General features: G+C 40.1%; 1 protein-coding gene across 1 annotated transcript; it reads left to right on the top strand.

The window, feature by feature from the left end:
• Nucleotides 1–390: 390 nt before the first annotated feature.
• Nucleotides 391–8,497, top strand: LOC146619014 (extracellular calcium-sensing receptor-like). The gene is made up of 13 exons (XM_085371402.1): nt 391–518; nt 672–840; nt 931–1,083; nt 1,171–1,371; nt 1,552–1,688; nt 1,746–1,788; nt 1,864–2,058; nt 2,178–2,308; nt 2,434–2,530; nt 2,676–2,799; nt 2,982–3,454; nt 3,536–3,616; nt 8,141–8,497. Exons 1-13 carry the CDS (start codon nt 391–393, stop codon nt 8,495–8,497), a joined length of 2,289 nt encoding a protein of 762 aa, XP_085227528.1.
• The last annotated feature ends 6,712 nt before the right edge of the window (nt 8,498–15,209 follow it).

Raw genomic sequence — 15,209 nt, 5'->3', positions numbered from 1 at the left:
TGCGATGACAGAGCCAATGCATGGTTTAAAGATCAGGGGAATGAGAAGTGTTGATTCTAGTTTATCTCAGTGTGTAAAACTGGGAGGCAGTGACCTCCCAGCCTTGCACTCTGATGGGGATGTTGTGATTGGAGGGTTTTTCCCTCTGCATTATGTTGTCACTGAGCCACAGCACAGCTACAACAGTAAACCTCAAATTACATCATGCAGCAGGTGAGTGTAGTATAGTGTTTTTTTTTTCTTCTTGTAACACAAAGTCAAAAAAGCATAAGCTTTGACCATATTGCCATGTTTCTATAAGACTGTTTAAATGATATTATTTTATTAAATGAATAAATACGTTATGGAGTTTTTCTTATCTACAGCTTTTATCAAAGAGCCTTTCGCTGGATGATGACTATGGTGTTTGCAGTGGAGGAAATTAACCATAATTCAAGTCTGTTACCAGGTGTTAAACTAGGCTACCATATCATGGACTGCTGTGACCATATCCCCACCGGCCTGCAGGCTCTTTTTTCGTTATTCAGACACTCTAAAACTGTCGACAGTAAAGTTGAAAAATCAGAAGATACTGAATACAATGGTATCAACGGGGAAGGGTTAAAGACTGTAAAACTAACTACAAAAGAAATAATGACCTCATTGAAAAATAGAAATGAAATTTCAAATAGTGTTAAAAACACTGGATATTACCTAAATGAAAATACAAGAGAAGAAATAAAGACGAAAGAGTCTTCCACATGTCTGTATTATTCTCCGGTGCCTGCTGTGATTGGTCTTGCATCCTCTTCCCCTACAAGAGCTGTCGCTCACACACTTGGCCCTTTCAACATACCACTGGTAATATACTGTACAACTTTATTTAATAGTGTTGTGTATTTGATTTGTGTTTTAGCTCAATAATACAGAAAGAAATCACTTTCTCTCTAGGTGAGTTATTTTTCCACCTGTACCTGTCTTACTGATAAGCATTTGTACCCATCATTCTTAAGAACTGTGCCAAGTGATCTCTTTCAAGTTAGAGGTCTCGTAAAGCTTGTCACATTTTTAGGCTGGTTCTGGGTGGGCACAATAGGAACTACGGTGAGATAAAAACTTTTTTAAATGCTACAATGAGACATTTTTAGACAGCAACATGGTTTATAAATGCTTTCTGTATATACATTTCAGGATGACTACAGCCTTTATGGCATCCAAGCATTCTCTAATCAGTTTGGAAGGCAAGGTGGATGTGTGGCATTTCATCTCACCATCCCAACATCGCCCACAATGGCTGAAATACAAGAAATGACAGATACGCTGGAGAGTTCAACTGCTCGGGTTGTGGTGGTGTTTGCTACAGAAGGGCAGCTACTAAATCTGTTCTTAGAAGTAAGTAGTGATATATAGTGTTATTATGCTCATAATTGTTTTCATGAAAATTGCTGCATTATTTTATCTATGATTTTCCAGCTAGCTCAAAGGAATGTGACAGGGATACAATGGATAGCCAGTGAAGCCTGGGTGACCTCGAGCCGACTGGCCTCACCCCAGTTTCTCCACATTCTACAGGGAACACTGGGCTTCACTTTCCCTGGAGTCAGCATCCCAGGCTTGAAAGAGTTTCTTTTGAATGTCCGACCCTCTCCCAAACCAGGAATGGAATTTTTCAATATGTTCTGGGAAGAACATTTTGGTTGTAAGCTAGAGTTTGAAAGCCAAAGAGCCAAAGACTATGAAGCAGATGATTTTAATGATAATGATAGTTTTCGTTACAACCCAGGTTTCCAAAACAATTCTCTTTATATGGTCGGATTTAATGTGGGACAAAAAAGTTTATTTAACATGTCAGCTTATAAAGATGGTGAATATGCTTTTGAAAAGCCTGTATGCACAGGGTCAGAGGATTTGAGAAACACTGATAGCAGTTATAGTGATGTATCTCAGGTTCGAATATCCTACAATGTGTATAAAGCTGTGTATGCCATTGCCCATGCTCTGCACACTTTTATGAACTGCGATTCAGCAGGACCTAGCGGGGGATTGTGTGAGAAACACAGCTCATTTTCAAATGGTCAGGTAATTGAAAATATTATAAAATATTTAAAATCAACATTTATGTAATTCAACATTCATGGGATTCATGTGTAGTTTTTTGACATTCTTTGTTTTGTTTTTCTAATTTTCTTTTCCTGTAGTTTCTTCATCATCTGAAAATGGTAAATTTCCACAACCAGTTTGATGAGAAAGTGTATTTTGACACCAATGGAGAGCCTGTCCCTCTTTATGACATTATTAACTGGCAGAAGGACAGCAAGGATGAAATCAGGTGAGCTATATATACATAAAGGTGGAAATGAACTGCATGTTGAAGTAACTGTGAACAATAAACTGTAGTAACATTTAACATTAACCTAATTGCTTTTTCAAATATTTTATGCTACTTTATGCTAGATTTATCAAAGTTGGAACCTATGATGGTTCAGCACCACAGAGAGAGCAGTTGCAGATAATAAAGAACAGTATTGTATGGACAAAAGGACAGTTACAGGTAGGTCATAGTTATCTTGCACGTATTTGATATGACACCTAAAATAAAGATGTTTTAAACTAAAGTAAATTTGATACACTATCTCAGATTCTCAGATACAACATATTTATGCCCGTTATTTTACTTTTCTCTGTTCCTTGTTCAGGTTCCTGTATCTCAGTGTAGTGCTCCATGTCCTCCCGGCAACAGGCAGGCCACACGCCAAGGAGAACCCAAATGCTGCTTTGACTGTTTGCCCTGTGCAGATGGAGAGATCAGTAACAAGACTGGTAGTCTATATATGTTTATTATGTTTATTTTTTTTTTTAAATCAATTATTATGTAGTGTAATAAAGAAGGTCATTGAATTTAAAGTTGCACAGTTTAAACCAGAACCATCAAAACATGCTGATATGCAATTAGAAGTTACTGAATGTTTATACACATATATCTATGTTTTGTGTTACGAAAGGTTCTACTGAGTGCACAAAATGTCCTGAGTACTTCTGGTCAGACAAAGACAAGGTGAAATGTGTTGCAGGGGAAGAAGAATTCCTCTCTTTCTACGACACCATGGGTATCATCCTGGTAGCACTCACCCTGCTTGGATTCATCCTGACATCCATCATCACAATTATTTTTCACAGTTTCCGCAATACACCCATTGTCAAGGCCAACAACTCAGAAATAAGTTTCTTGCTTCTCCTGTCACTCAAGCTCTGTTTCCTGTGTTCTCTGGTGTTCATTGGTCAGCCATCTTGGTGGACATGCAGGCTCCGCCAAGCAGCATTTGGGATCAGCTTTGTTCTGTGTCTCTCTTGCTTACTTGTTAAGACCATTGTGGTCCTCCTGGCTTTCCGGACTAATGTACCTGGTTCCAGGGGTCGGAAGCTGTTTGGTACATCCCAGCAGAGGATTCTGATCATCTGTACGACAGCTCCTCAGGTAGGACGAACAGTCACTGTCACTTAAACATGAGTTTAACGTGTGTTTTGGTATTCTTCTATCATCCTATCCTCCCCTCAGATTTGTCTCTGTTCTGGCTGGGTGTTGGGAGCACCTCCCTTTCCATTCAGGAACCCAAACTACCAAGCTTTAACTGGAAAAGTGAGTATATTTTCTGTATTTACCTGATATATCATATCAACCATCAAAAAATGTCCCTATCTTTATCTTCATATCTATATCAATATCTATATATCTACATCTATATCTGTCAGGTACTGTGTCCAGGCAGGCAGGAAAAGACCCAAATGCAGACTCAAAGAGACAATAACTTGAACTTAAACACAGCTTTATTGCTGGACCCAAGCAAAACAACACAGCTGTCACTAATTAACAGACGGGACCAGGGAGACGCAAAACCAGAAACATTAACATAGGATAAAGACTGTGAAAGTAAAACAGGAAATGATGAGAAAACACACACCGATGAGACCAAGAATAACAGAAGAACACATAACAGAGAGAACTATAATTACAATACAAAGAGAAATACATAATCCAGAAAGTATAACCTAACTCAAAAACATAAACACTGGATCACCAGACCCAGGACCGTGACAATATTTATCTATATATATATGTATCTCCCGATAGATAGATAGATAGATAGATAGATAGATAGATAGATAGATAGATAGATATTGTCACGGTCCTGGGTCTGGTTATCCAGCGTTTAGGTTTTTGAGTTATTGATCTATATATGTATCTGTCTATATATATCTGTACATATATATATATATATATATATATATATATATATATATATATATATATATCTATATATATATATATATATATATATATATATATATATCTATATATATATATATATATTATGGAATGCCCTTTAGGAAAATATTATATATATATTCCAACCAAAGTCTGAATATATAGTATGATCTTTTGAATATATAGAATGAAACTTGAGTATATAGAATGAAACTTGAATATATAGAATGAAGCTTGAATATATAGAATGATCTTTTGAATATATAGAATGAAGCTTGAATATATAGAATGATCTTTTGAATATATAGAATGAAGCTTGAATATATAGAATGAAACTTGAATATATAGAATGATCTTTTGAATATATAGAATGAAACTTGAATATATAGAATGATCTTTTGAATATATAGAATGAAGCTTGAATATATAGAATGATCTTTTGAAAATATAGAATGAAACTTGAATATATAGAATGATCTTTTGAAAATATAGAATGAAGCTTGAATATATAGAATGAAACTTGAATATATAGAATGATCTTTTGAATATATAGAATGATCTTTTGAATATATAGAATGAAGCTTGAATATATAGAATGATCTTTTGAATATATAGAATGATCTTTTGAATATATAGAATGATCTTTTGAATATATAGAATGAAGCTTGAATATATAGAATGAAACTTGAATATATAGAATGAAACTTGAATATATAGAATGATCTTTTGAATATATAGAATGATCTTTTGAATATATAGAATGAAGCTTGAATATATAGAATGAAACTTGAATATATAGAATGATCTTTTGAATATATAGAATGATCTTTTAGAATGATCTTTTGAAAATATAGAATGAAACTTGAATATACAGTGGGGCAAAAAAGTATTTAGTCAGCCACCGATTGTGCAAGTTCCCCCACCTAAAATGATGACAGAGGTCAGTAATTTGCACCAGAGGTACACTTCAACTGTGAGAGACAGAATGTGAAAAAAAAATCCATGAATTCACATGGTAGGATTTGTAAAGAATTTATTCGTAAATCAGGGTGGAAAATAAGTATTTGGTCAATAACAAAAATACAACTCAATACTTTGCAACATAACCTTTGTTGGCAATAACAGAGGTTAAACGTTTACTATAGGTCTTCACCAGGTTTGCACACACAGTAGCTGGTATTTTGACCCATTCCTCCATGCAGATCTTCTCGAGAGCAGTGATGTTTTGGGGCTGTCGCCGAGCAACACGGACTTTCAACTCCCGCCACAGATTTTCTATGGGGTTGAGGTCTGGAGACTGGCTAGGCCACTCCAGGACTTTCAAATGCTTCTTACGGAGCCACTCCTTTGTTGCCCGGGCGGTGTGTTTTGGATCATTGTCATGTTGGAAGACCCAGCCTCGTTTCATCTTCAAAGTTCTCACTGATGGAAGGAGGTTTTGGCTCAAAATCTCACGATACATGGCCACATTCATTCTGTCCTTAACACGGATCAGTCGTCCTGTCCCCTTGGCAGAAAAACAGCCCCATAGCATGATGTTTCCACCCCCATGCTTCACAGTAGGTATGGTGTTCTTGGGATGCAACTCAGTATTCTTCTTCCTCCAAACACGACGAGTTGAGTTTATACCAAAAAGTTCTACTTTGGTTTCATCTGACCACATGACATTCTCCCAATCCTCTGCTGTATCATCCATGTGCTCTCTGGCAAACTTCAGACGGGCCTGGACATGCACTGGCTTCAGCAGCGGAACACGTCTGGCACTGCGGGATTTGATTCCCTGCCGTTGTAGTGTGTTACTGATGGTGACCTTTGTTACTTTGGTCCCAGCTCTCTGCAGGTCATTCACCAGGTCCCCCCGTGTGGTTCTGGGATCTTTGCTCACCGTTCTCATGATCATTTTGACCCCACGGGATGAGATCTTGCGTGGAGCCCCAGATCGAGGGAGATTATCAGTGGTCTTGTATGTCTTCCATTTTCTGATGATTGCTCCCACAGTTGATTTTTTCACACCAAGCTGCTTGCCTATTGTAGATTCACTCTTCCCAGTCTGGTGCAGGTCTACAATACTTTTCCTGGTGTCCTTCGAAAGCTCTTTGGTCTTGGCCATGGCGGAGTTTGGAGTCTGACTGTTTGAGGCTGTGGACAGGTGTCTTTTATACAGATGATGAGTTCAAACAGGTGCCATTCATACAGGTAACGAGTGGGGGACAGAAAAGCTTCTTACAGAAGACGTTACAGGTCTGTGAGAGCCAGAGATCTTCCTTGTTTGAGGTGACCAAATACTTATTTTCCACCCTGATTTACGAATAAATTCTTTACAAATCCTACCATGTGAATTCATGGATTTTTTTTTCACATTCGGTCTCTCACAGTTGAAGTGTACCTCTGGTGCAAATTACTGACCTCTGTCATCATTTTAAGTGGGGGAACTTGCACAATCGGTGGCTGACTAAATACTTTTTTGCCCCACTGTATATAGAATGTATGAACCTCATTTTTAGAGATGATGTGTTTCTGAATTCTCTGCCTTTACAAAATGGCATCAGCTGAACTATTTCAGTACTTTTTAGAGCTTGACAACTGTTTTGCGACAGCTGTTCAAATTGCAAATGGTAGAAATAATTTGAATTTATACTACATCACCTTGAAGAACACGTTTTCATTATTGCAACATTTCTAGTGCTCATGAAAAATGTTCAACAAAATGTTTCTGGGAGAAGATTATGCACACTTCTTGAGGGAATTTATCAATCACTGATGGAGATGTCAACTGAGCTAACACTTCGAGCAGAAGCTGAAGCACATGTTATGGGCTCATTATATCATTCTACATCTCAAAGAGGAAGGTCAAGGTAAGTGATAAAAATGGAAACAAATTCATTCATAATGTGTATGGCACTTGAAAGAGTCAAGAGATGGCAAACAAGATAATGAATGCAAGAAATAAGAAAGAAGTTAACATATTTCTTCTTTTGTTTCTAACTCTTTTAGGTACAACATACCAGCTACTGAGCTGACTGATATGCGAGACTTGGGGTTTAGTTGGATGGCCATATCTCAAATGTTGTCAGTAAATGTTCGAACACTGTACAACCACAGGATACAACTAGTGGACTATGGAAATTTGCAATTTGAACAGCTGTCGCAAAACAGTTGTCAAGCTCTAAAGAGTACTGAAATTGTTCAGCTGATGCCATTTTGTAAAGGCAGAGAATTCAGAAACACATCATCTCTAAAAATGAGGTTCATACATTCTATATATTCAAGTTTCATTCTATATATTCAAGTTTCATTCTATATATTCAAAAGATCATTCCATATATTCAAGTTTCATTCTATATATTCAAGCTTCATTCTATATATTCAAAAGATCATTCTATATATTCAAGTTTCATTCTATATATTCAGAAGATCATTCTATATATTCAAGTTTCATTCTATATATTCAAAAGATCATTCTATATATTCAAGTTTCATTCTATATATTCAAAAGATCATTCTATATATTCAAGTTTCATTCTATATATTCAAAAGATCATTCTATATATTCAAGTTTCATTCTATATATTCAAAAGATCATTCTATATATTCAAGTTTCATTCTATATGTTCAAAAGATCATTCTATATATTCAAGTTTCATTCTATATATTCAAAAGATCATTCTATATATTCAAGTTTCATTCTATATATTCAGACTTTGGTTGGAATATATATATATAATATTTTCCTAAAGGGCATTCCATAATATATATATATATATATATATATATATATATATATATATATATATATATATATATATATATATATATATATATATATAAAGCGAGAGAGAGGCTCTGAGAGAATTCATATAAAATCTCCCTGTATTCATACTTGTTTAACATCATTAGATTGTTGTGGAGTGTAAAGAGCCATGGCCTCCTGGATTCTACCTGCTCCTTGGTTACATTGGCCTACTGGCCTTTGTCTGTCTTCTCCTGGCATTCTTTGGACGAAAGCTACCGGACACATTCAACGAAGCAAAGTTCATCTCCTTCAGCATGCTAATTTTCTGGGCTGTATGGATTTCTTTCATCCCAGCTTATGTCAGTTCTCCTGCAAAATTTTCTGTGGCAGTGGAAATATTTGCTATCTTAGCATCCAGTTTTGGATTGTTACTATGTATATTTGTTCCCAAATGTTATATTATTTTACTGCACCCTGAGAGGAATATTAAGAAAGGGATGATTGGAAAATATCAAAGATGAACATTTATATTTTCAGTGTTTTTCAGGGTAACTAATAAAATGCTCACATTTGAATTTGAAGCTAAATAAAATACCCTATGAGAGATGTCTTTGTGAGATGTCTTTGTGATTCTGGATAGTGTTTTAAAATACGTTCAGCTGGAAGCTGGTTCCATAGAAGAGGGGCCTGAAAACTGAAGGCTCTGCATCCCATTCTACTTTTAAACACTCTAGGAACAACAAGTAAGCCTGCAGTGGAAGAGCGAAGTACTCTAATGGGATGGTAGGGTACTATAAGGTCATCAAGATAAGGGCCTGATTATTCAAGACCTTGTATGTGAAGAGCAGGATTGTGAATTCAATTCTGAATTTAACAGGGAGCCAATGAAGGGAAGCCAATACAGGAGAAATATGCTCTCTCTTTCTAGTCCTTGTCAGTACTCTTGCTGCAGCATTTTGGATTAACTGAAGGCTTTTCAGGGAGTTTTAGGACAACCTGATAATAATGAATTACATTAGTCCAGTCTAGACGTAATGAATGCATGAACTAGTTTTTCAGACAGGATATTTCAAATTTTAGAGATATTGAGTAAATGGAAGAAAGCAGTCCTACATATTTGTTTAATATTTGCATTGAGGGACATATGCTGGTCAAAAATGACTCCAAGGTTCCTCATAGTGTTACTGGATGCCAAGGTTATGCCATCCAGAGTAATAATCTGGTTAGATGCAATATTTCTAGGTTTTCATGGCCGAGTGCAGTAACCTCAGACTGATCTGAATTTAGAAGTAGAAAGGTCATCCACGTCTTTATGTCTTTAAGACATTCCTGCAGTTTAACTAATTGGTGTGTGTTATCTGACTTCATGGATAGATAAAGTTGAGTGTCATCAGCATAGCAGTAAAAATGTAAGCTATGGTTTCTGATGATACTGCCTAAGGGAAACGTGTAATGTAAACGGAATCAGAACCATGTGGAACTCCATAATTGACCCTACTGTGTGAAGAGGACTCTCCATTTGCATGAACAAATTGGAGTCTATTATATAGATATGATACAAACCACTGCAGCACAGTACCTGTAATACTTACAGCATATTTCAATCGCTATAATAAGATATTATGGTTAACAGTATTGAACACTGCACTGAGGTCAAGCAGGGTAAGCACAGAGATGAGTCCACTGTCAGAGGCCATAAGACGATGATTTGTAACCTTCACTAAAGATGTTTCTGTACTGTGATGAGCTCTGAAACCTGACTGAAACTCTTCAAATTAGTCATTCCTCTGCAGATGATCTGTTAGCTGTTTGACAACCACTCTTTCAAGAATTGATATAAAAACAAGGTTGTAAATTGGTCCATAATAGCTAAGTCTGATGGGCAAAGAGATGGCTTTTTGATCATCAGCTTAAATGCTGCAAGCTTGAAGGCCTGTGGTACATAGCCGATTATTAGAGATAGGTTGATCATATTTAAGACTCAAGCATTGATTAATGGCAGGACTTCTTTGAGCAGTCTTGTAGCAATGGGGTCTAAAAGACACATTGATGGTTTGGAGGAAGTAATTACTAAAATTGACTCAAAGATCAATTGGAGAAAAAGACTAAATGAATATCAACGGTACTGAAAGTAGCTGTAGATAATGTTACCTCTCTGAGATGATTATGAGTCATTTTTTCTCTAATGGTTAAAATTTTATTTGTGAAGAAATTCACAAAGTCATTACAAGCTAATGTTAAAGGAATGGTTGGCTCAACAGCGCTCTGACTTTTTGTCAGCCTGGCTGCAGTGCTGAAGAGAAACCTAGGGGTGTTCTTATTTTCTTCAATCAGTGATGAATAGTAAGATGTTCTAGATTTCTGGAGGACTTTCTTATAAAGCAGCAAACTTATGAGTTATCTGATGTAAGGTGCACCTTTGAGAGTTATACAAGGGAGTCAAGTGCTTCTGATTAGAGGCTCTCTTTTCATAGGAATTACAGTATCTAGAGTCATACGTAGTGAGCAGGTAAAATTATTAACAAGATAATCGACCTCTCTTGGAGCAGAGTTCAGGTAGCTGCCTGGCTCTGTGTTAATAAAGGACATTGAAGATGATAACAGTCGGTGAATTACATTCTTAAACTCAGTTACAGCACTTTTAGGAAGACATCTACTGTGATTAATTCCATTCCTCATTCCTGTGTAATTACTTTTTGTAAATTTAAATGTTATTAGGAAATGATTAGACAGGAGAGGGTTTTCAGGAAACACTGTTAAATGTTCAGTTTCTATGCCATATTTTAAAACAAGATCTAAAGCGCGATGAAAGTGATGAGTGGGTTCTTTTACATTTGAGAGAAGCCAATTGATTCTAATAACAGATTAAATTCCGTGTTGAGGCTGTCATTTTTGGCATCTACATGGATGCTAAAATCAGCCACAATAATTATCTTATCTGAGGTGACCACTAAATCAGATCAACTCTGAGAAATCAGACAGAAACTCTGTGTAAGGCCTGTGTGGATGATAGATGATAACAAAAAAGACTGTTTTTTGAGTTTTCCAGCTAGGTTGGACAAGGATAAGCATCAGGCTTTCAAATTAATTAAAACTCTGTCATGGTCTTTGGTTGATTGAGCTGGTGTGGGAAAATGCTGCCACACTGCGCCCTCGGCATGCACATAATCATCCTGCTGTAACCAGGTTTCTGTAAGGCAGAGAAAATTGATTTGTTGGTCAACTATTAACTCGTGTACTAACAGAGACTTGGAAGAGAGACCTAATCTTCTGAGGTCCAGACCAACCGCGCTCTAGTTATCCCACCTCTCTGGTCCTGACATCACTGAAATATGGAAGACCCTAGATTAGGAGATGTCCCACAGCTGCCCTGCCTGCCGGGCACAGCCCCTTGAGCTCGCTGCACCACCCCTCCCCAGCAGCGGAGCCAGAAACCACACCTCCGCCTTACACGGCAAGCCAGGTGGGCTCCCTTCTTTACACTATTTAACTTTACTGTTTCCTAAAGGCCCTGGTCCAGGAACACAAAACCAGATACTCTGTTTCTGAGTTGCTTTTTGTTGAGCAGACTGTGCTTATACATTCTAATTTGAGTTTTACAGGTTGTATAGAAAGAGCAGGTGAAGGTGGTGGCTGAATAGGTAGTTGAGTTAATGACTTGGCAGGTAACTGAGTTAATGACTGAGCGGGAAATTGAACTGCATACTGAGCAAATGACGGCGCTCATGACTAAACAGATAACAAAATGGATGACTGAGCTGCAGGCTGCGATAATGGCTGAGCAGCATACTGAGCTAACGACAGAGCTACAGGCTGCGCTACAGCCTGAGTGAGTGACTGAGTAGAAGCCTGAGCGGCTGCCTAAACTGAAGCCTGAGCAGCTTACTGTAGTGATGGTTGTAGCAGAAGTGGAGCAGGTGAAAAACAGTCCTTTAAATCCTCAGAAGTTCATTGAGTAACCTCCATTCCCTGGAACTGTCCCAGTTTCCTCTCCTGTTCCCGAGTCTGACAGTGTGGTGTAGTGTGAATGGAGTGAGAGCGTGACCGACTGAACAGGAGCATGGAATGAACATTGGATCAGAGTGTGGAGTGTGTTGGATTGGATTGTGTGAACGAGCCTGTTGCCCTTGTTCCCTGGGTCCCTGGAACCCTCGCACTTTGTATATAGCTTCACCTGCTGTTTTTGTGTAAATAAACTGTTGACTTTTATTCTTAGATCTGGTCTGTGCTTGAGTCCGTTCTGTCCCATGACAGAACGATCCAGCCAGCATGACCAGGATCCGGTCCATCAGGCTCTCGCAGCACAGGAAGTGCTGCTGTCCCGCCACGAGCAAATGTTCACACATCTGCATGGTGAAATTGCCATTCCCCCTTAGGCAGTCACGCAGGAGACGCCGCTGGTAAGCACATTACCACCTTATTTCCCTCCTCCACAGGAAGATTCTGCTTCAGCCAAGGGGCCCGTTCTTCCTCTCACTCCACCTTCATCCATGGAAAGTTACTTACCCACACCGTAGCTGTTCTCCTGTTGGACAAATGTGCAGGATTCCTCACCCAATGTTCACTTATCTTACGCCTGCAGAAGTGCTCCTGTGAGAATTATGGCAGATTACTCTATAGACTTTTGGATTCTGGCCGAAAATACTGGTTGGTGTCAAGAAGCCCTCAGCCTTATTGAAAAATGTAAACGACGAGTTAAAGGATGAATTAACCATGTGTGAGTTGCCCTCTTCCCTAGGTGCCATGATGTCTTTCTGTATTCAGGTGGATGACATGCTACGAACCCTCAGTTCATTATGGGCCGAGCTGCAGTGGGAGCACTGCCAAGCCAAGACATTTCTGGTAGCGTGAAGGAAGTGATGAAGGTGAGAAACCTATGAGAGCATGCATAGACTATCACGGATTAAACATCATAACAGTAATAAAACAAGTATCCATTACCTCTGCTCTCCTCTGCTTTCAAGCTCCTCCAGGGAGCCACTATTTTCAGCAAGCTTGACCTGTTGAACGCCTATCACTTGGTAAGGATCCGTGAAGATGATGAGTGAAAGACGGCGTTCAATACGTACCTTGGACACTTTGAGTACCTGGTGATACCATTCGGCCTAACCATGTTCCAGGCCCTGGTGAACGATGTGCTAAGGGATTACATTCATATTCTCCTACCTTGATGGTATCTTAATCTTCTCTAAGTCAGTTTCAGAGTATGAGAACCATGTCAGACAGGTCCTTGAGTATCTCCTGGAAAACAGACTCTTTGTGATAGGTGAAAAGTGCCAGTTTCATGTCAATACAGTCTCATTACTTTGTATACTACCTTGAAGCGACTGTTGTTGTGATTTGGTGCTATATAAATAAAATTGAATTGAACTGAATTGAACAGAGTAAAACCTCTCCTGAGGCCCAATCAACCTTCCTTTGCCTTAAGGAGCAGTTTGTCGCTGCACCTGTCCCAACCAGACCTCAGCCTGCAATTCGTGGTGGAGGTGGATGCCTCTGACTCTGTGGTGGGGGCTGTACTCTTGCAACAAAGGGATGGTAAGCTTCATCTATGTGCTTTTTTACTCTCGCCGTCTAACCCCACCAGAGAGAAACTACGATGTCGGGGAGCAGGAATCAAGCTGGCATTGGAGGAGTGCAGGCACTGGTTGGAGGGCACAGCTCAACCATTCATTGTTTGGACTTATCACAAGAACCTGGCATACCTGCAGTCAGCAAATCATTTAAATGCTCGTCAAGCCAGGTGGGCTCTGTTTTTTACTCGTTTCCATTTTTCCATCACCTGGGTCTCGTAATGTCAAACAGGATGCCTTGTCACGCCAGTTCGCAGTCACCGAAGGCAATGTTGATCCAGACCAGTTCTGCCAGCTTCTTTCGCTATTGGGTCACTTGGGAGATTGAGTCCACCAGGCCCAGCGGACCGACCCAGATCCTGGGAATGGACACCCAGGTCGGCTCTTTGTGCCTGCTTCCATTTGCGCTCATGTACTGCATTGGGGACACACGGCCTGATTTACCTGTCATTCTGGGGTGCACCGCACCATTGCCTTCCTGCAGCAGTACTTCTGGTGGCCAAAGCTGTCTCGAAACGTACGTGAATATGTCCTGGTCTGCTCTGTTTGCGTCCAGAACAAGTTCTCCAGCTGACCGCTGGGTTGTTGCAGCCTCTGTCCATGCCGTCCCAACCCTGGTCACACATAGCCCAGGACTTTGTCACCGGATTATCCACCTCTGGAGGTAACAACCACATACTCACCATTGTCATTTGGTTCTCCAAGACAGCTTACTTCGTGGCCCTCCCTAAACCTCTGACTTCCCTAAACTGGCCCTGGAAACCAGGCAATTGCTCACAACTCGCGTGGGATCCGGGATGACATCGTATCAGACCATGCACCACAGTGTGTCTAGCCTTCAGACAGGATCTGAAGAGAAGTTCCTCGCTGGGCGCTAAGGTCATGGGGTGTTCTAAAATGTTTGACTGGTAGTGTGCGTTTACCTAAATCTTATATCATTGAATATTGCCTGTGAATAAACCTTATGAATCTAGACAAGAGTTCCATTTCTGAGTGCCCAGTTCGAAGATAAGGCATTAGCCAAGTTGGTAAAATACTTTGGCTGTCACAGTACTGGGTCTGTGACCCAGTATTTGTGTGTGGCAGAGGTGTGGTCCCGGGCCCAGCTGCAGGAGAGCCGTGGTGCAGTGAACTGGTCCAGCACTCTTCGTGTCCTCTGGAGGCTCTGGAGAGCTGGTCCAGCACTGCCTCGTTTCCACTGGAGGTTCAGATAAGCCGGTCCAGCACTCCCTCATTTTAGGTGGAGGCTCAGGAGAGCCGGTCCAGCCCCCCACAGCTTCCATGCCACTGTCTGTGTCCGCTGGAGGCTCAGGTGAACTACTTCAGCACTTTCTCATCTCCACTGGGGGCTCTGGAGAGTCCGCCCAGCCGACGCCTGTCTCTGCTGGGGGCTCTGGAGAGTCTGCCCAGCTTTTGCCAGTCTCCACTGGGGGCTCTGCAAAGTCCAGCCAGCCATCAGATCAACCACCTGTGGCTGCCATGCCAACCGCAGCTTCAGTTCCGTCTCTACCAGAGGTCGTCTGGTCTGCAGGTCGTCTGGTCTAGCTGGTCTCTGCCAGAGATCAGCACGCCAACATGTCCATGTGGTGTTCGGCCTACACGTCCACGTCCATCAACCAAGCCACACCGATGCCAACCATCCCCCAAGCAGCACCAACGA

Source organism: Diplotaxodon limnothrissa, linkage group LG14 (genome assembly GCF_057381915.1).
Source record: "Diplotaxodon limnothrissa isolate DT_005_m linkage group LG14, D_limnothrissa_male_GT1.1, whole genome shotgun sequence".
Taxonomy (NCBI): Eukaryota; Metazoa; Chordata; class Actinopteri; order Cichliformes; family Cichlidae; genus Diplotaxodon; species Diplotaxodon limnothrissa.
The sequence above is the reverse complement of the archived record's forward strand: the minus strand, read 5'-3'. Positions and strand labels throughout refer to the sequence as shown.

Bases quoted from the DNA above. Each gene is read 5' to 3' on its own strand.
- LOC146619014 (XM_085371402.1), top strand. From the start codon at position 391: ATGATGACTATGGTGTTTGCAGTGGAGGAAATTAACCATAATTCAAGT. The intron at 1,372-1,551 runs GTAAGTAGTGAT...CACATTCTACAG, and splicing joins TACTAAATCTGTTCTTAGAA to GGAACACTGGGCTTCACTTT. The intron at 3,455-3,535 runs GTAGGACGAACA...TCCTCCCCTCAG, and splicing joins TCTGTACGACAGCTCCTCAG to ATTTGTCTCTGTTCTGGCTG.